This window comes from Gallinula chloropus (assembly GCF_964237585.1).
Source record: "Gallinula chloropus genome assembly, chromosome: Z".
Lineage (NCBI taxonomy): Eukaryota > Metazoa > Chordata > Aves > Gruiformes > Rallidae > Gallinula > Gallinula chloropus.
Window position 1 is genome coordinate 76,281,438 of NC_140089.1, and position 22,721 is coordinate 76,304,158.

General features: G+C 36.2%; 1 protein-coding gene across 4 annotated transcripts in view; it reads right to left on the reverse strand.

The window, feature by feature from the left end:
- Nucleotides 1-22,721, reverse strand: part of SLC1A3 (solute carrier family 1 member 3) — a gene marked incomplete at both ends in the record, with an annotated part of 52,864 nt that overhangs the window by 13,419 nt on the left and 16,724 nt on the right. For 3 of the 4 annotated variants that reach the window (XM_084278737.1, XM_084278736.1, XM_084278735.1), the window contains 2 exons: nt 929-971; nt 2,354-2,558. In XM_084278737.1, the coding sequence (XP_084134863.1) occupies nt 929-971; nt 2,354-2,558 (248 nt within the window). The remainder of the gene's footprint in view (nt 1-928; nt 972-2,353; nt 2,559-22,721) is intronic. The other variant, XM_084278738.1, reaches the window with a different exon arrangement.

The following is a 22,721-nucleotide window of genomic DNA, read 5'->3' on the forward strand; positions in this document are numbered from 1 at the left end:
TTTGTTGATTTTTGGACCTAGGTCTAGTTTATCTTTAATCATGACCAAATCTTCAATCTAGAAAATCACTGCTTTTTATTGGTCTCTGTTTATATAAATAAAGAAAATGTTACTGTTTCTTTTCAATTCTTCTGCAAGATGTAACTCAGATGGACTTTGGAAAATTTCTACTTTATCCTCTTGTTTCTTGACCTCCACAGTTCAGCTTTTTTTATTGCCATGGCAATAAATGGTAAATAATATCAGTTCAAGATTTTCTATGGGATGGATAGGAAGCAATTAGATTATGGAAAGACACACTACAGATTTCACTGAATCTATAATGTTCTTTTTAAAAATGAGTGTAAGTAGTTGCTATTATTTTCTCTGCAGAAGAGTTAAGATGAAGATCAGGCCAATGATAGAGGAATTTGGAAGCAATATAGAAAGAGCCTTCCTATGCACTCCTGCCATAGGTGACATGAAGTCTGATAGTTTGATTTGGTTACTGATACCTGGAAAATTATTACCACTGTTTCAAACCTATTCAACTTTCTTGCATGACATGTTTGAACATCTTCCAGTCTTCATACAGATGGTGCATATCTCAGTAGCTCGCAAGTTAACATAACACTGTTTTTGAAAACAAAATTCTGGATTGACTTTAATGAAGCTTGCTGTAGACTTATGAATTCGACATTTTGAAAAAAACCCCTTATTTTTCTATTTGTTGTGACAGGTTTGTTTTCTTCAGTTCTCATAACAAATACAGAGACAATATGATTGCAAACAAAGCCCAGATTTGGTTGGTTTGGGATTCTTTGGCAGCTGGCATCTTACATAAGATTTGTTTCTTCTGTAAGTACAAGTATGTGACATTTCTAAGGAAAATGCTGGTACATTTCAATTTCTTGTTTTTTTATAGTTGGAAATAACTGAACATTTTTACCTGTTTAAAACAAGCTTCCACCAGATTTGGAGGGAACATATTTCTGTGAAAAAGAAAGAAAATAACATGAGAATTAATAAAAGTCTAGTAATATCTTAAGTAGGGGTACAGCTAATACAAGAATTGATGAGCTAATTTTCAAAGGAGTCCTAAGATAAATATGTAATTATGTATACAGTGAATAGAGCTTTGCATATATCATTGGTCTGGTTAGCTTTGTAAGGATGAAATGCAGTGGGGCTGGGTGCTGGATATATCCCAGCAATTGCAGTCTCTGTATCCAATATTGTATAACAGGTTTGATTATGGAACAGAATATTAGCTAAATTACCAAATAAACAAAGCTCTGTGGGTCAGTACTATCTTTAAATTTTATATTGTATTTATACTTATTGCATTTCTACTTCTCAGACAGTTTTTGCAGTCACGTAGCCTAGCACATAATGACACATAAAATTTAATTCAGAGTCTTGTTGTGATTAAGAAAAAAATATTTCTTAAGTTTGAGTAACTATTCTTTAATAATAACACATACACATATAATTATATATATGTGTTTGTATACTTGTTACATATGGGGGTGTGTTTGTTTGCTTTCCAGAATGGTGACATTTCTGAGGGAATTAGAAGCAGCCTAACTGAATAAATCTTGAGGAATCTGAGTGCAAACCTCTTCATGGGTCTTTCTGAAGTCCCCCTTCCTGGCAGCATGACTCTTGGAGGCCTTTCTCCATGTCTCTGGCTTCTCCAAATGGGTTAGTGGAACACAAAATTTTGGTGGCTTTACCTGTGAAAAAGCTCCCGAGTTCAAAACCTCAGCTTCCCTACTCCCTGGAATACATCTGTGACATATTAGCTCTATAAAAGAGGCATTGCAGAATCTCTGAGCAAGGACAAAACAAGTTTTTATATTTGTGCCCCTCTATTTCAAGCACTGCACTTGCCTGTTGTTGGAATTTATTTCCCATCCATACAATTTAACAAGTTGAGTAGATGCACCCCGATTGGTGGCTACAGTTCAAAATTAAGATCAATAGCTAAATCAGGGACTTGAGTGAAGTGAGAAAACTGGCAGAAGTTGGAAGTAAAGGAAAGCAGAGGAATTTGGTAATAAGGCTTGGCTATGGAAGGAGGGGAAAAGACCCATGCAGATAGCAGAACAGAAGTATTTCTTTTGTGCATGAAAGAAATAATCTTTCTTTGGATATTAAAACCAATTTCTTCCCTTGCAACAGCTTGATTTGAAAATAAATCAAGGTATTTTCTGTATTGTTGTAGGGGTTAGAGATGATGGTATCACATAAGTGAAAGAAGTTTGGGTAGTTTATGCAGTCACTGTCTAAAATTCTTGACTTATGTTGTTGTGTGAATCTAAATATTATTGTTGTTGATTGGTACAGAAAACGTGAAACATCATAGCCATACCTGATTAAATCAAGAAAGGCATCTGCTGCTGTCACTTGCACAATTTTGCCTTCTCTGTGCATGTTTTCTTTAGTACCTTTCCCAGGGTGGATGATGACCACAATGATTATACCAATCAGTACAGCAATGATTGTAGTACTCATGTAGTAAACTACTGCTCGGACTCCCATCTTCCCCGATGCTTTACTATCCAGGGCAGCAATTCCTAATAAATTTAAACACAAGGACATTCACCATACACAGCTGTGAGAAAGGAATATAAACTCAGCATGATGAAAATAGTTTTGTGCAAAGAGTTTTGATGACCTGAAAGTTTAAAACCACTCAAGGTAAATTTGCCCTCTTGCAGCTCATGCTGCCCCTGTCTTCCCACTCCACCCCTATTGCTTGTTATTAAATATTTCACTGTTACAAGAGTTGCAGCTCTTTGTGCTTTGTTAACACTTTGTTAAAAGCAAAGATAATTGGTCTGATGTGGTGTGACACTCCCAGTATTCCAGTGAGCCAATTCATGGGTTTTCATTAACATTGTTACCATAGTCTCAAAAATATGACTTAAAATATGCTGAACCATATCTGCAAGAGTCAGAAAGAAAACAGAATACTCTCAGGTAATGTTGATAATGTTTTCTGCAATATGAAATTTTCTTCAATCCCCAATGGAATGACCTCAGTTTCACTCTGTCCCAGTCTGAGTGTTTAAAGCAGATTAAAAACTGTTAACCTGTTTCAGAAAATCCTTACTATTGTACAAACAAGCATTTAGAGTCTTTCATAATCTTTGCAAAACTTGCGATATTAATCCTAATTGCTCGTCTTAATGCATCTGATCTAATGAGAATACTAGGGTGCTCACTATGGCATCTCCCAAAATGTTGTTCATCAGATTGCATCAGTGGGGCTACACTGTGTTTTTTAAATGAAGGTGCAATTCTGCCAGGGAAAGAGCTCTGAACCTCTGAGAAGCAGGGTCTTGTGGGGTCTGTTAGAAAGGGAAATGTTTTTTTCCCTTTCCAAGCAGGTGCAGTTAGGGCTCTTCCCTACAAAATGCCCCTTTGTTCCTTCTCAAAATTTCAATTAGTCAATAACTTCCCCATATTTCATCTGGAGAGCTACACCATCTGTCTCAAAACAGTGCTGATTCTTCTTGTTGGAATCAAGTTTTCAAAGTGCAAAATGAAGAAAGACATCAGGAAAGGATCTCTTTGCTTTGTTATCTCCTCCTACGGACTCCTACATGACCTTGTCTAAACCTGATGCCAAATTTGAACATACAGAAGATAATGAAATGTGACTACCTTGTGCTCTGGGTACCTGTCTCAGAGGAGAAAGCATTTAAAATAAGACAACAAGACTGCATGAATACAAGTAACACAGAAACATAAAACTAGAATAATGACCTGGCAAAACTAAATGTTTTCTCAAATCATTGTTGATATATTGTACTCCTGTCTGTCTTCTAAAGGAAGAAATATGTGCTACTGGAGTTACCATGAAAGTACGCTAGTCACTGCTGTAACTGAGATCAAGGCTGTGTTCCGGGCTCTGATCAGCTCTTCAAAGTATAAACCAAATGCATGCTCCAAACTTACCCTTTTGTTTCAGCTAACATTTCCTGTCTTTTCAGCAAAAGTCATTAGAGCCAGTAATTTTTGTACCCACAGGATGAATTGCAAAGAGTTGATTCACACCCTGATTTTGATTTACATGTGCCATTGCAGTAGAAGAATGAAGTGTTATTTGAACAGTAAGAAAATGAAAATCCAACATTTGAAGCACTCGATCCTTCATTCCTTTGATTAGCTTTTCCATCCATAATGCTTGTGGTAAGTTACATTTATGATTTGAAATTCTGAGAGGAAAATGGTTAATACAACCAAGTAATAAATAGTTTTCTTATCGTTACAAGCAGGAAACAAGTCCTATAGCCCTCTTGCCAGTGGATGGAGGATTAAATTTTTTTTTAGACCCCTCAAAATAATACAAATGAACAATATTGCAAATATAATTGAGCAATGCATAAAGTCAGCATTGTTTTTTTAAATTTAAGATCTGCTACTGAATTGCACAATGTTTACATCGGCATTTGGTACAAATACTATTTTTGAAGTATTGTTATGTAGTTGAAAACTGTGATTTAAAAAAGGGAGAAAATGCATGCATACTAGTTTAGTTTCTAAAGTATCAGTAATGGGATGTGCATTTTTTCATTTTAGCTAAGATCAGTTTTAAACTTGGTTTACAGCCTAAGCATGAAAAAATTAATATACATAGTTTGGTAAGAACGTTTGGAAATGCTCAGATGTTAAATCACTCAGTTCCCAGTATTCTGCCCTTGCCACCGCATAGCTTCGTAACCAGATCTTGAGCACTGTCAGTCTAGAGGATTCTCAGGCATGCATGCTTACTGCTTTAACCAAACTTAATCTTTCTTTGTACTCAACACTTGATGCTAAGCTGAGTCTCTTAGACTCCAAAAATCTCTAGGAGTCAGTGTAGGGCATATTTTACCACTAAAGATTGTTGTGTTGAAGGATTAGAGCTTGTGATCCTATTCTTTCTTGGACCAGTTCTGAGATTGAGTGGTGAACCATGTGCAAGTGATATGTCAGGAAGCAGGAGTCATGCTCTTCTCTTTATAAGCTGCTTTTGAACTTGGTTTCCCATTATGCAGTCTGGCTGTGAATACATGGTCCCTTATTTTAGGTTGCTCAGTCTCATTCCTGCTCTTGCTTATCATATAAATGACTTCTCAGCTTGAAAGTAGGTAACAGCAATTCCTCTCTTCTTGAGCTCTAACTCCTTGTGGCATGTATAGCAGCAAGCACTCAAAGCAGAGAGATGACAGGCCTAAATATGAACAAAAGCAATATGAGGAGGAGGCAAGTTCTCACCTCAGTGAGCCCTTACTGGGGAGCTGCTGGGCAGCCTCCCCTCCTACCAAAGTTAATCGGATCTCAGGGGACTCAGAAGAGGGACACTTGGTACCATTGAGGGCTGAAACTGCAAAATCTTCCCGTGTACTACCAACAACTCTTAAAAAATATTTAAAATCTGTTTTTAAAATATGACAAAATAAAGGGGTTTTTTTTCATTACATTTTAAGTGTTGACAAGATTTCTTAGAGCTGAATGGGATTCTGGAAGGGTCCTTAATGGAGAAGCAATAAAGTTCGCTCCAAAGCTTTCATGTGTCACGGACCATTGTATCCTCAGTGTGTCCTTTCACAGCCAGCCAGCAAAACTCTCATTGTGCCGCGGGAGATGTATGTGCCCCTTTCATCCTGCTCGCTGCTCTCTCCCCTCCACACGGCTGCTGGCTCCAGCACCTCTGCCTCCTCTCTTCCTCTCCCCTCCTCTTCCCAGGGGGCCTGGGAAACTTTGCTGTGCCACCGGTCCTCACTCACAGATGCCTTGAAGTTGTCAAGGCAACCTGGAGCAGAGTCCCTGTAATTTCTCCCAGCGTGTGCGTGCACACAACGTGAATGGGAATGATGTTTTTATGTATTGATGGGGAGGGAGGGAGGGAGGGAGGGAGGGAGGGAGGAAGGGAGGGAGAGAGGAAGGGAAGAAAGAAGCGGGCAGGCATAAGTCTGTACAACTGCAAATAAACCCAAGCCCTTAGTCCCTGTCCTCTCTCTTCCCTCGCTCTCTTGAGAATTGAGGAATCCACCACGCTGTGGGTGAAATAAAGACATGACAAGGAGGTCTCCAGAGTAGCAGGGCAAAAAGCAATGCACCACGTCATTCTTTACCAAAGGTGTTAGAAATTAAATTAAAATATTTTAGGTTGTCAGAAAAGCAACAAGCAAGTAAGTAAGGAAATTGCAAGAGAAGGAGAAAGAGAGAAAGCAGGCAGGAAAAAAGAGGGAAAAGTTTAATTAGGAAAACTTGATAAATTCTGAATTCATAATCTGATAGTTCTGATTGTTTTCTTGACTTGATCATGGTTTTGCAAATTAGCATGAACAGATGGTGCAGCAATGTTCTTGAATAGCTTCTAGGCTATGACTGGTCTTGTGTCAATTATTTTTGTATTACATTTATGCAGAATTCTAGGGTTTACAAATTCAGTATTGCTTCTATTGTTTTTAATTGTCTTGACACTGAATGCACACTGTACAGTACACAATCTTGGATTGTAATAGGGTACTAGCACTAGGAACAGTACTGTACTCCTCAATACAACAAAGATAAAATGTTCTGATTGCATTCTCTTTAGGTAACTTTTAAGCCAATAAAACCCTTGGATCTGCTTGCTCAAAAAAAGAAGTCCAAGGAGTTATTTTAAAAGCCAAAACGTCCCACAACTTCAGAACAATTTTTCCCTTTAATTAGTGCAAGTGCCAACTGATTTCTTGCAGAGGAGTCCAATGCCTTGAAGTCATAAGTTACAAGCTATTTCAGTCTGAGGTTTAAGTTTAAACACATCCGTAATTTTCCTGTCACAGTACGTAAGAGTTTTGCCAGTGGCAGTTTCTTTAGAAAGAAGAATTATACATATTTACACAATTAATAATAAAATCCTAGAATATTTGGGGTTGGAAGGGTCCTTGAGGATCACCTAGTATCCCTCCACCAGACCAGTTGCCCAAAGCTCCATCCAACCAGGCCTTGAACACTGACAGGGAGGGGGCAGCCACAGCTTCTCTGGGCAGCCTGTGCCAGGGTCTCACCACCTAACAGGGAAGAATTTCTACCTAATGTGTAATTTTAATGTACCCTCCTTCAGCTTGATTATGTGGAATATGTGTATTTATCACAACAGTAGTTGATTGGCAGCTGGTATGACTGAGGCCCTATTTCTACATGCAAACCTTTGATCATCAGAGCATTTTTGGGCTTATATTTGTCTTTAAAGTTAACCACTAACATTATTTGCTGAATCAGGGACCAGAACTAGCAGTTTTGAAATGGGATCTTTTTTTTACACCCCATGGTAAGTTGTATGTCACAAAAAATACCCAGGCAAATAGCAACATTTGCTTTTTTTTTGGCTTTTCCTAAAAAAACCCCAACAAACCAACAACCCAAACAGACACTACTTAGAACTGATGCTAGTACTTTCAGTGATTTTATCATTTGTCAGAGCAAGGACACTATCACTGGGGAGAGAGCAGGTGCACATGAGCGTATGCATATATGCATGTATATAATTTCAGTTTGAAAACAGATAAAGTCCTCCACTACTGCTTTTCATGTTGAAAGTTCCCATTTCTGAAGTTCTGGGGGAAAAAAGTATGCATTTTCTTTCCTACACTAAAATTCTTGAATTTCTAACAGAAGACTCTAACATTTTGCCCACAATATTTTTATTTTGTGGTGTCTTTAAAATTATTTTTGCTGCATAATGACAAAAATTTTAGATACAGAGTGTTTCAGTTGGAGTAGACCTACACCCATCTGTGGGAATGTGACTGAATGCTTTCAAGCTAAACTCCAGCTGAGACTTCGTGATATCTTGTTGCAAATACAAAACCAGTTTCAAATAGGTGTGTACAACAAACTGTGCATTCCAGTCCTCATACATATTGACTACTGGAAATAAAGAAGAGAGGGCTTCTATGATCATTGTTAATACCTTCCCTATTCAGTGTGTTAGAACTGAATTGGTGGTACTTCCTAATGTTGATTTTTATATATGTTTTCTTTCCTATGACCAGAGCATCTTTTTACTGACAATTATTTTCCTTTTTATTTTTTAAAGTGTCTTCACTAGGCAACTACAGTTGCTTCTTAAGGACTCCTGTGGTGGAACAGCAATAATGGCAACTGTTGACTCAGGAGTGTTGCCCTAAATTTGTTTCTTTAAGGTTGTCTCTCATTCTCCTAATGAAGCAGTCTTCAATGTGCTACCCTGACCCCCTACATCCACTAAGCACTGTGTGATGGGTAAACTCTCAGTGTGAGACCATGAGAACAATCCCTTTTGTGTATATTGATGAGGATTTGTGGAAGTGGATAACACTGTGCAAGGCCATGGCAAAATATGCTGACTGAAAAATTCTAAGGAAACACAATAGTTCGGTAAAGACAGTCAAGTATTGCCTTGACAACATGATTAAACCCTAGAGCTTTATTCTAATAGCTTCTGAGCGTGTCCTGAATGGTGCTGAGCATTTCCACAAAACAAAAGTTAAATAATTTTTAAAGCTTTGACAATTAAACCCTTCACAAGGTGAAGTCCAAGTTCTAGATTAATATTTTAATAGCTGTATAGCAGTTAAATAATTTGTAAAGAATAACATTTTCAAAGAACTATAAGCATTGATAAAGTTAATTAAGTCAGTAGAGCAAATGACTTCCTGAAGCTGTAAAAAATATGGCTGAAATATAGATCTGTATACATTTTTGCATTAACTGATGAGAGAAGCTATCTCCAAATCTCAGTTTAACTTATCCTTACTTGAATATAAAAATTTAAATAATGGAATTAGATGCTTTAATAATTTTTCCAGGTCCATTAAGAACATTGGGAAAATATCTCACAGAAAAATTAGCAATTGTATTTGATACAAAATTATGTGACCTTGATTAAGCCAAGCTGACTAATGAAACCCATGGCTGAGATGTAGTAATGCAACTCAATGAGCCAACTAATTGGCTAAGAGTTGTTCCTAAAGGACTAGACCTGCCTCACATCTTTGTAGTCCTGTCTGATCCCTTGTCACCAGAAAAATACTAAATTTGGGGTTTGTAGGGTTAATTTTTCTATCAGTTTGTTATTCTGAATCATCTCAGAATTGTGTCATGTGAACAGCAGAACAAGATAAGCAGAAGAAGAGCATGTCTGGGAGCAGAAAACTAGCATTCTGGCAGCAGTTTGCTGTTACTTCAAGTTGGCTGTATTGTTAAAATTCATCCTTTGCTCTTTGGTGCCAGTGCTGCTAAAGAAAGTTAAGCATTCCTTACTTCCTCCTGCTTGTTTTTCAACTCTGTTCTCATCATGTAGCTGAGCAAACACCATCCACCATTTGATGACAAGGGTGTATGAAAGAGCACCTGGGTCACAAGAGCTCTGGAGGGCCGTGGCAACTCAAACCAGCACTACCTTCAAAAAACATCAGCATAAAAATATACCCTTATGAAGACACACACATGTACCTGTTACATATAAGAGAAGAATCTCATTGGATGAGTGAATCAGAGAAATTGCAGGTTTGAACAGAAAAATGACCCTACATAAACAGATAAAGTGATGTGTATTTCTTTGTGGATTCTCCACTACTACAGTGAGTAGAAAGGCTGTATATGATGGAAAAATACCTTTCCTAGAGGACCCTAATCTAACCCTGTCTTACATACTTATTTCTGTTATTCATAGAGTGCTTGTTTTGAAATATACCTGAACGCGTATGGATAACTCTCAGTGATTCTGTGAAAGTGATGCAAACTGAACATTGTACACTTCCTGTTGGTCCCACATTTCCCAATTGAAACAACATTAAAATATGCCAGCAATTTGGTGTAATGTATGCTATCTTCAAATATATTTCCTCCATGCCTTTCTAACGCTTGCTAAGTGAAAATATTTCACAACTGACCTTGTTATTTCATCCTTCATCCTCTTGGCTGCAAACACATGCTTTTCTAGCCACAGTTTCATCATTAGAAGGAAAAGGTTTGTGAAACCATGGTTAGAAAACATCAGACCATCACTGACTGGCACATATGGTAGAAACCCAAATAATCTCTAGTGGCTTTACAGTAATTTTTACCTTTCAGTTAATCATGAATAATGAAAGACCATTTTGTTATTCATTACTGATACTGCACTTTCAGTGGAATAACTGAACTTTATGAAACTCTGCTTGGTTTCAGTGCACCAAAGTTAGTGGTTATCTTACAAAAAAATAAGGTAATCTATACTGGAAACTATTTCCTAGGCTATCAAATATAGCATTCTGACAGCAGCAAAATATATTATACAGTCCTGTTTATAAATCTATTGAACTTGATGTTAAATACAGTTGTTACTTTCACCCTATCTATTTTCATGGTAGGGTATTCCACAGCCTGGCTCACTTATTTATTTCCTTGTTTATAGGCACAAATAACTTGATTTTTCTTCCCTTAAAATTCTGCTCTATCAGGACAGTTTCAGTCAGTGAGGGCAGGGAAGGATTCCATAAATGTCCCCAGTCTGTACTTGTTGCTAAATGATTTATAAACACTAAAGTATTACATGTCCCATAAAATGAAGTATGTAAACATGGTACACTTAGACGCTGCATTTGCTGACTGTTAGTGATACTTGCATTACTACAGGAAACTTCTGGCATAAATATTCTCTAATATTCTGAATAGTATATTTAATTTATTTTTTTGATTTGTAAGAAGACAGAATACATTTGGAGAAACAGTAGGAAAGTACGTTTCCTGAAACTCACATCTGCCTGAGAAGGACCCTGCTGTGGGGCTGTTTAGATACCCATTTAACTCTTCGCATTATTCCATCTTTTGCTCACAGTATTGGAATGTGCCAAACAATATGCTTTTTGAAGGGAAACTAGGGAGTAATTTATCTTCTTTATGTGTGCTAAGCAGAGCAGGAGGGAGAGGCAAGCAGGGATTCACAGCAAGCCATGGAGCAGTGATTAGTAACAGCTGACAGTCTCAAACCAAGAGTCTCTTTCTTTGGTTACCTCATTGTAATAACAGAGCACAAAGGACCGACTGTCTTCAAGCCAAGAATCAGAGACCCAGGAACACAGAAAATAGCAGCTCACAATTTTTTTGGTAACAAAACACTGCAGCTACCTGCACAGTGCAATTTTAAAAAGACATCCTTTTATGTCCAGACATTTGGACAAAGCTTTCCTGGAAATGAGGTTCATCTGTTGGGCATAAAGCTGCTTGTTTTCTGCATCAGGAGTGAAAAAATGAGCACATTTTCTTAAGAAAAAGCATGATGCAGAATGATAAATTATTTCAGTTTAATTAGGAAAAAAGTTCATTGTGGTAGGTGATAAGCCAAAGCACATTAAGTTAGCTTCAATCCTACAGGACATGTTGTTACCGGACTGAAATAAATCTGCTAGTAGTTGTAAAACTTCTACTGAAACCTCTATCCCCTAAGGACTGAAATACTAATTTTCACCTATTCTGAACATACTGCCAAAAATGTCTACTTTTAACATGAAACTTGCTGCATCCTGGCAAGGTACTACTGCTAAAGATACCTTTGCCTTCCAGATGGTGTTAAGCAATTTACTTAGTGCTCCATAAAAATCCGTAACACAATTTTTTAAAATACACCTGGAATGTTTTAATCTCTTAAACCACTGGTCTGAGTTTTGGCAGACTGTGCCTGGAGTCTTTCAAAGACATGTTTTTGTATGTACAGTGATTATTAAACATTCCACAAATGTACAGTGCTTCTGTTGTCTGGCTGTATATCGTGTGATGAAGCTGTAAAGTAGTTACTATGCTATGTCACGCCAGATATACTAGCTGCTACTGAAAAAACAATATGATGTGTTTGAGAATACAGATGTGATATTCCAGGTACTCATAAAGGAACAGTAGCTAGTAATGCAATTTAATTTAAAAATGCATTTGCTACATCTTCAGGATGTAACTGATATCTGAAGAGACGCTTCTGTTGAATTGATAGAAAAACAAAGTGAATATAATTCTAGTCAGAGAGGGTCAAGATTAACAGCACTGAAAATTAACGTTTCCTGTCTAAAAAAAAGATAGAGACATATGCATGTGCAAAATGACATTGGATTTGGTGTATGAGATTGTACTGACCTGTAATTTGTCACAACCCTGCAGTGGAGGCATCACCTTTTCATTTGAAATGTGATCCTGTATTGCTAGCCAGAGGGTTCTTGGTTTCCTCACTAAAACTTCCAATAAGAATCCATCACAGTGATAATGTTTTTTATTTGGATGATTGTATTCTGGGATCTGACACTAGTTAAGTTAATTTTGTAGAGTTTATCCAGCAGCAATTATTTGCAAAGAAGCTTCACCCTGTTGGATATAACTCAACTAAGATTTGAACTAATGGTAGTGTGTTACTGCTACATCTGGGAACAACCTGGCCTTTGGATTTCTACTTGGAATTTCAATTTTCTCACAATTTTTAAAACCCTGAGATCATCTTTCTTTGCTAATTCAGCAATATAAAGGCTTTTTGGAAAAGAACAGCATGACATTGCCTGTAGATATGTTTAAGAAGACTTGAATTTTTTGAGTAATCTGAAGTTAACCTAGTAACTTGCCCACACACTAAAGAATTCCGTGTATTTGTTGTTGTTGTTGCAGTAGCTACTATCTATCTTGCACCAAGTTTATGAATAATCAAATTGTTCTGTTTTGAGGTTTCTTTTAGAAATCTTTCCAGTGACACGATATTTATTGGTTACTTAAATCTTAACTTAACCGAACTAAATAGTCATATATTTTTATTTTACTTTTAAGATAGCAGGTCATTTTTCTGCTGCTGTTTTACCCATTGATCTTCCAGAAAATTTATCTGAGCTGCACACGGAGTTGTCACTTTCCTTTCTGCCTGTTACACACACGCTGCTGGTGTTTACATGTTCTTGCAATCCTTTTAGTTTATTACATTCCTTCCCTTCCTGTGTGCCAGGACTTTATTTTATTTTATTTTATAGTTTGTACTATTTTACAACAGTACATATGCTTCCATGGGCTGTTTTTGATGGATTCACACTTTGTTCATTGACCTTTCTCCTCTCATTCCTCAAGGATAATATTAATTTCCACCAAGTTGTAGTTCTATATGCAGTCATACGAAGCAACATAAATCACTTTGAAAGGAGCTCCTTTCTGCTATTGCTATCCCACTCCCCATATTGATATAAGATTATCTCGAGTATCTTTCCACAACAACAAAGTCAGGATTGATGACATAACATTTTCTCAGTCTGGGGAAGTTTGTCCTGAACAACATTAATCCCAATACTGTGGTGCACGCCATAGTATGATGTGGCCCCTGTCTCTCCAGTATTTCATTTGCAAACAAGATGCACATGTACACAGTATTATCTATCCATGTCAAAAAGACTATCTCATGTCCCTATGTCATACTTTGCATCAGAAGTTACAGAACAGTTTGCCAATACAGAGTACTTTTCAATTCTTGTTTTTCAAAGAATCTCATTAACTTGGATTTGAATAGAAAAAAAGTTTCATATAAAGTTTTATAGTTTTGCATGGCATTAAAAAATGAATCTTGTACTAATAAAAATCTATCTAGAAATCTAGAAACAACCTGAGACTTGCTTTATTAAATATAGTAATGTCTACCTAAAGAGTACGGCTTTTTTTTTTTTTTGCATAGATATTTTTAAATTTGCAAACTAACTAAATTGATGAAAACAGCCCTCATAGTCCATAAATTCGCATCTTAAAAACAAATAAGAACATCCTAACATCCTAATGCATAACACCATAAACATTTTTCCATTTTTTTCATGTACTGTGGCGGTAAATTTTAGTTTAATTATACAGTAAATCTGCCGGTGCTATCCCCCCTTGCCCTTTAAAGGGTAAGAAATTAGGTTTAAAAAACCCACAAACCTACTTTTTGTGAATTTAAGGTTCCCTCATAATATATCATAAGAACACTAAGGAGTCATTACTTTAGCTGCAATTAGTCTATTATATTTTAAATTGTCGTTATAATTTAGTGGGGTTTTTTTACAATTCAGTAACGATGTTAAGGCTGTTCTGAGAACTCATTATGAAAGTGTGGAATTGGAGCTTCATATGAAGAGGCTTTTGTTTTCCTTCTTTCCTCTTCTTTGTTTCAATGACCTCTTGAACTTTGGGTCACTGATTCAGTTACAGCCTTCCAACATCAAAGCTGTACATTTTTTGCTTTGTCTTTCTCCACCTTACAGACTTGTAGGAGGCAATGGAAAGTAGTTCAGACTTCCTCTGGAATGCCTGACAGTAGCAATCAGTGCTTTTTAATAATATTATTCAGCTCTTTTACGGGATGTTACAATGTTAAGTGTAGCCAAAAAATAGGTTTTACCTTCCACAGTTCAAGTGTTATACAGCTGCCATCTGGGCATCATTTATTTGCAGGCAGGATTTAGGACATGAATTTCTATAGCAGTTCTGAGGTACCAGAGAAAGTATCAGCTGATTTTAAACTAAACAGATGATAGAGAAGAGAATGAGGGATTTTTGGTTTATTTTCTTTTTTTTTTTTTTTAATAACTGCTGTTATTGAACTGTGATCTTCTGCAGAACAGAAAAGAAACCTATTGACTTTCTTAATGAGTTATTAAACATCCTATCTTGGGATGCTTTATGTTCTGTATGGATGTGGGCCCTTTGCACAGCTTCATTAGCTTTGAGACAGATGTTGGTAAGGCTTAGTGAGCTAATGTTCTAAAGCTTTGTTTTCAGAGTTTGAGGAGGTAAAGACATCCTGCAATTGGAAATACTGGACAAAGCTGGTTTTTAGTGCAAGAATTTGTTCCTTACTAAAACAGCCATTCATTAGGTGAACTCTTGACCAAAAACTGTTTTTTCTCTAGCTCAGAGAAGGAACTATATTCAATGGAAAATCTCTGATATTATCTAAGTATTCAGATCTAAGTTAGAAGTGGGTGGTAAAATGTCAGAACAAAGTAAGTATCTAGCTTTGCATATGAGTAGAGAGAAAATAAGAGAGCTGTTTATGGTGGAAAGAATCAGCATCAGTATGTTAATTACAGTGTAAATAGTGTAGTTCTAGTAGAGTCCTTATCTAACACCTCTAAGGAGCTGCAGTATAGTTGTCTGAGGATGAAAAGGTGTCATTATCTGAAAAGAAAATTTAATTCTGTTTAAATATATAACTATTACAAACTGAAGCCTGATCCTGAAAATGTGCTTAACCAAGGCATCTAAATAAATGTTTGTGCTAATGTACTTAGTCCAAAAGAATCTCTACAATTTGTGATGCACTTGAAGCCCTCCAAACTCGTCAGTGGAGAAGATGAATACTGCCTAAAGATTAATACCAGATCTGATAACTCTAGCTACTCAGGAATGACAAGCCAAGCTCTCCAAATACTGGAACACCCTAGAGCTCAGCATTTTTTCAAATAAGTGCTCTTTCTTTTTGTGACTCTGAAATTTTCATAATATAGTCAGGATCTACTTTTGAACTTTTCTTCACAACCAAGGGGGCAGGACTATAATTTACTTTGATACTTGTCTTCCAGAGATGATGGCTTTTCAAGAACAATGTTACAATCTGAAAGCTTCTGGTGGCATGAGAGTTGAGCACTCAACTGTTTTCTTTATTTGCGTGTTTCTTAGAATTAGAACTGAATTGCTGTTCAGTTCCCTGAAAATGTAAACAATGTTTTCTTTTCACTTCCTACGTGATATTACTCCATAAATAATGCGACTCTGTTTTTTTGGCACAGGTCTTGCTGTATCCTAATAGCTTTTACTTCTTTTTGTAGATGCATACTGGTGCATCTGGTTTTGATAAACTATTGCAGAGAAAAAGGTCCTTCCAAGATACTATCAATGGAATACATGGAACTTTTGTAACTATTGGTGCTCTTCTTGCTGTTTTTCTAGATATAATTATCTTTACAACAGCAGAAGCTGAAAGTTTGTGGGGCCCTGTTTTGCTACGTGTACAAACCTCTGAGGAGCCTATGTTTGTACTGATTGCACGTGTCCCTCTTTCAGATGGAAATGCTTTACAATCGTGAACCTTCGGTCAAGATCAGAAACACTGGATATACAACCTTTGCTGACCGGAGAAACATTGAGGTGACTGGAGGAAGGCCATTCTTGAGAACAGCTAGGGGCCTGTAGTAATTTCTTTTTGCACATTTCTGAAATTCATATGGCAATTGCTACCTTCCAGGGACACATAGGTGGGATTTTCCATAAAATGAACTAACTTTTTTGTAGTTTGTATCAGTGGCATCACTCAGTCAAACCTGAAAAGTCATAAAAGAATCAAAGGGAAAAGGCATTGTGTATATGTGGAAAAGTGTAATCGAGGCGATGCAAGTGAAATATCTGAGGCAGTGGATAGAAGTGGCAGAGTATGCCCAGACCTAGGCAAAATGGATGTGTTCTGGAATAAGCTTTCACCAAAAAATGCAGTAATTCTGGGGACTGGTTGTATGTTGCAAGAGTTTTGCATTAAACCTCAGCAATGTAGCAGCAGTCTGGACAGGTGTGAAGAAAATTATATGAGATTGTGAGGCTTGTTCACATTGAGAGAATTTCCACCCAATTTAAAAAGGTTGGCAATTCTGTAAGGATATTCTAGGTTTCAGCAAACATTTTGCTGAGTTCACAGCTGCCTTGGGCACTCATCTGGAGACAACATTGCAACAAATAAATAAGGAAAAGGTATTTTACCCTGTGCCAGCCACATCTATACAGAAGTTACCAACTACAGAAAGGAACTATGAAACAACTGGAAAGCAATTCCTGGCAACCAGGCAAGCTCATAAGTATTTGTAGTCATGTCTTTGGAGACATTCTTTGTGCCCTATGCAACAACACTATTTACATTTTGTTGCATTAATTTCTCAAGGTCTGAACTGGAAGATATAGAATATATTCAGAAAAAGCTGAAAGAGAAAATAAAGAAAAAACATGTGCCCTAATAAAGTGTCTGAATAAAAGGAATTTTAGCTAATGTTGGATCTACTTTGCGACTCTCTAATATGCAGCTCAAATTCTAGATGTTACTCTTCCTTAGTTATATCTGTAATCTCAATAAAATGTTAAGAGATTTCTGTCCCAAACATCTGTTTTCTCCTTATCCTCCATCACCAGTGAAAGCTGTGTCATACAGTCAAATGCCAGGATGAGCAACTATCTGGGCAGCCTTCCTCATCTTCCAGACAATGCAATATTTCACTGGAACTCCGACCCAGAGATTCAGTCCTGTAACTTCTGTCTTGCACAGTGATTTCCCTCATTCTCCATTGCTCCAAACTCAGGTGGGTCATCCAGTAGTATTATTGAGAGACAACTATTCAATGTCTTTACTTCCAGTAATAATGATAATGGTGGGTCTGCTTTATAGAAGTTATAATCCAAATAGATGGTTGAAGGGGAGTATGCAGCAGATCCAGCAATCAATTTTGAGAATTATATGGAAATAATATATTATAGGTCAACAACTGGTAGAAAACAAGGATAGAGGTTGTGATGACAGCATTATATTCTCCTGTTTCTGAAAGATGACTACCTTCTGTGTGTTGTTTGGTCTGTACTTGGTCCTTCTGCAGTAATCTGTGCAGCTGAAATGATGATTCAGAAGTATTTTGTTTCTGTTAGTTTTTGCAGACAGGTAGACATGGTGCTTAGACAGGTTAGAGTTGTTCTGAAAGGTCCCTTCCAACCAAGACAATTCTGTGATTCTATGATGAAAGGATGATATGTGTTACTTCTGCTGGCGTGCAAGTACTCCCAGTAATGTTCCTCATGTTCTCACAGTGCAGCCTTGGGAACATTCTTAATTAGATTCTTGTGGTCTTCATGAGCAGTTATAGGAAAGACAAAATGAGATGGAAGGAAATATGATGGAATTGTGCTACAATCACATGTAGATACAATTCCATCATATTTGAGTACATATGGGGATACAGACCACAACATTCACTCTAGAAGTGAAGGGGTGAAAGAAGTAGCAAAGTGAAGTTTGATTAGCCTAAATGAAACCCCTGCACAGCTAGCTGTCTCTAGGTAAAACTCATCTCTCCACAAGTTTTCAAGCTGTTTCTTTGTATCTGGTGTTGATTTTTCTTTATATACTTTGTATAGCTGCATTTTGATACAGCTCTTACACTGTTGCTATTTTTCAGCTTCTGAAGAGTGTAACTTCTAAGAGCTGCTGATACTGTGCATCTTCCTTGAAACATGGTTTGCCTTTCTTTTTTGCTGTTTTCAGTCATTACTGCTGGCAGAGACGAAAACACCAAAACCCACACTGCCACACACTTTCTGCTTTTGGATTCTCCGTAAGATGCTTAGGTTTTCTTTTTTAGGGCACAATATATTTTTTATACAGATTGTCATTAATGCAGGAACTTCATCTTTGTTTCTACTGAATTTAAATTTTTAGTGGGATCTGGGTTCACTTAGAATTGTTCTCTAAGACTCTTGTGAAGATTGATTGCTGTGCATTTCCCATTGCAAAATTGTTTCAGAAGCGAGTTATATTTTAATTTTGTGATCCTTTCATAGATCCTTTCTTTTAGTATTTGCATAGATTAAGATTCATAACACTTATGAGTAAGAGGTAGGACCCAAAGCTGTATTTAGTCTATGAATATGTATGACTTTTCATTATGATTTTCTAACATCCATGGCTTGCACACTGGCTTCCGACTTCCAACTGGGTATAGTTTGTTTCCTTCTGGAGCAGTTTCTTGTTTAGGAAACATATTCAGGAAAGCACAGTCAAACTGATGGCCAACACATACTGAATTTGCACAGTTATTTTTGTGTTTTGACTTGAAAATTGATGTTTCTGGGTGCTGAATAGTTTCCAGCCTATCTCTTTTATCTTATAGTTTTGTTTTGTTTTGTTTTCTTAAATGTAGCTTCCTGCTACGTAAGCACATTTTAAAAGTTTTTATCCAAAAATACTTTAAAATTACATGACATAATTTTTAAACTTATACTGCCCACATTCACTTAAAGACTGTGGAGGGGAACAATATAAGAAAAGTCCAATTTTTTAATCTTTCAGTGCCTGTCTAGTGATTATTAGTGGCTATATGCTGGATTTGATAGAGAATTTTTTTAAACAATAATATGAGTACTGAAAAACAAGTCTTTAAAGTAACTATATGCATAAAGTTTCATGTTTGTATACTTCTAGCTGCTGTTGGCTTGAATCTACCATAAAGATGCTAGCTTGAAATGAAATTGTTACACAACATGGATATTTCTTCAATTGTTTCCTTATCCCTACATAAGATCCCACTTACAAGATGACTGGATTTTTCCAAACTTAATAACTTCTGCCCACATTTTTAGCACTCCTTTGGTAGCTGAAATCCAAAGCATCATATATACATCCAAGGTAAGTTAAGAGGCATCCATACATGGAAATTTCAGGTTTCCACACTTTATCAACACTTTCTATGGTTTTTTGTAGTGGTAAATACTATGAAGATGTTGAAAAAGTCTGGGAATGAAATCTTGTGTGTCTGCCTGCCCAAAGGAAAGTCACTTGTATTTCCTGTATTTGTCAGTATTGTACCTGGTTACTGAAAGGCTGCATCAGAGGCAGGGAAGTTTCTGTATCTTCAAGAATCCATGAAAAACAATCACACTGTTATTCAAATTACAAAAACAAAAACAAAACCGAAAACATAACAAAAAACCCCAAACAACATACTACAAAACCGTACTACAGACTACGTACTAAGATGTTTTATTTCTTTGAGGTAAACCTTCCATACTCACTCTTTTGAACTATATTATTATATAGCCTTCTTTTGTGTAAGAAGGTTCACAGTCTTTTTATATAGAATCTTGCACTCAAATTCCTCGTGTGTGATTAAGATTCATTTGTATCATGCTAGCTTTACTCCCATTAGCAGTTTGGACAAGCATTATCTTCTAAGGCACAGTGAGTTGTACCAGTGTTTGTTATTGGGATCTTCACTTGATTTTTTATTATTGCTGATCTGCTGTGTAATCTTTAGCAAGCCAGTGGACATCACCATTTCATTGTTCCTACCTTCCCTTTCTCTTTCCCCAGCTTGATTTATAGCAAATAAACAATTTTCTTACTGCTTCTGCAGCAAAAAGAATAGTCTCAGATCTTGACTGGGTTTTTTATGTTTGTCTATATTTTATCAGACAAAGATATTTGAAAGAAACGCACAGAATTTAATCCTGGTTCACTTGCCTTTAAAAATGGTGGTCCATGTACAGTTAAATTCCAAGCTTCCAAAAATTTTGGGGAAGGATAAGCAGCCTGACTATTCAACAGGCTGATGACCAGAATTGAGAAAATATTTGAAAATAACCCCCATAAAACCTCACTTTAATATCTGCCACAAATGATATGTTCCAACTACACTTTCCATTAAATTTTTGTGAATGTGATTTCAGCACCTTATTCTGACACCCTTACATTCAGTCAATAACTGAAACATGTGGATAAGACTTGAAGGCCAATTTTAATGGCTGGAATTTCAATACCATTATCATCTTGCTGTAACATCTCATGCAAATCTTGCAATCCGTGCCTATGCATGACAAGTTGTATTGTCATATGTGTATACATTTATTTTATAAAACTTCTAGGGAAATGCATATTTTAAAATAATTATGTCAAGCAATTTATGTCAAATGCTTCAATTTATAAGGAAATTAAAAGTTTTAGAATATTTTGAACTTCTATAACTGCAGAAAACAGAAATGGAGCAAAATTGTCAGCCCTGTCTTTGCATAAGAATTTGGGCCAGATTTGGCCATAAAATAATGCAAATAGAAATTTCTTCTATTTCTTTGATTGTTTATGCTTCCCGTATACTGCATTTCAATTTTGCCTTTGCCTTTGTAAGACATTCAATTAGGAATGTTAACGTAGGAGTCCTCCCATTTGAAAGACTATAGAGACTAAAGACCAGTATAGAGTATTCAGCTGGGTTTGTGCCTAATCCACAAAAGATGAATACAAATATTTGTATAATCATATTTTCCCATAAACAGTAAAAGACAGTGAACACTATGCAAATAACCCCCATTTTCTCTTAACTGATGTTAGTACATGCCTGTTAACATACTCATCGGATGATAGAATCTAATGGAGAAAACTACAAACATGCTGGAGCCATGTGCAATAATGGCAAGTCATAAAGGAAACGTGAATAAAAACCTCTGAATGTGATTGTTTCTTTCATGAAAGTACCAAAAAAAGCTATAGAGAAATATGATTGTGTTGTCTTAATCTTTTATAGTTTATTTTTCCAAGACTCTGTGATTAACCATCAGACCTGTTTCCTGTATAACAGAAGTCTTCAGTTTCTGAATTTATCATTCCCTTACATAACAGCCCATAGCTCCTATGATTATTACTTTGGTTTTATTGTTCTAATTTCTTTGACATTCACAAAATTGTAATAATGTAATAATTCCCAGTTTATTTCTAATACCTCAGAGACCACATGTTCTGATATTGTCATAACCGGCTATATTGAACAGACATAAACACAAATGGAAACCCAGAACATCATATCTGGGAGACAGCCATGCCTGCAAACAGCAAAAGTATTTATTTAAATAATTTACAATAGGAAGAAGCAATTATATTATCAGCATGTAAGACCCAGGAGGAATTCTTTGAGGTTAGTTAAGAGGCATTCACTTTGTTTTGCCAAAAAAAAATACTGGAAATAACATTTGGCTCATGGATGGCTTAGTAATGACTTGAGAAGTGTAACACTTATCCAATAAATTATCCTATAATGTAAAAAAAACCCAAAAACAGCATCTATAAAATTGCACACAGTTCACCTGTAAAAATCACAGTTAATTATTATGTAGATATTCAGTAATACCTGTATATTTACTTGAGTATGAATTCTGCGGCAAGTATATAACAGCACCTTTTTTAAAAAAAACATACAAATAAAAACCCCCAATACCTAAATTATTGTTTCATTGTGGAAACCACTTCTTTCACAGTTTCTAGCAGCAAGAAAGACATTGTCCTGTTCTATATAAAGATTTCTTTAAAAGAGAATGAAATATGTAATTTATGAATTGTATTGAGTTTTCTCTGAATATTACCACCTCTACTTCAAAGGTAAATGCTAAATAAATATTGCAAGGCACTTGCATGATAATAAGCAAAACCTTATAGATAGGTAATATTACATAGAGGCTTATGTCAAAGAGTATTTATCTACAGATGTCTCCTCTATCTATAAGAATTCTCTTTGCAAAGAGTCTTTGTATAATAAAGGAAATGAGTGTTATGAAAAAGGACAAAAATGGAGGATAAAAGGCTCCAAAGAATTTAAAATAAAATAAAAAAAGGTATTGTTTGAATCTAGAGGTGCATGATTTTTTTACAGAATATATTTAATTAGAAATTCATTGTTCTGGTATTTCACAAAATCTTTACTGAGACAGCAAATGAACTTGTTTTATCACAAGTCCAACTCCCTGTGACATTTGTGTCACTCTGAGGTGTATTTGCTGATCATTACCTGAGCGAAGCGTTTCTACTTAGAATTTTGAAAGCAAATTCAAATCCTTGTACAGGATGATCTTCCTCATTTCCTGTTTCACAATGAGCTCTCTCACAGAGCCAGTACTATGGGGAGCAATTTCTCCTGCAGTAACTCATTTTACAAAATGGAGATCCAGTGACAGATTCAGCT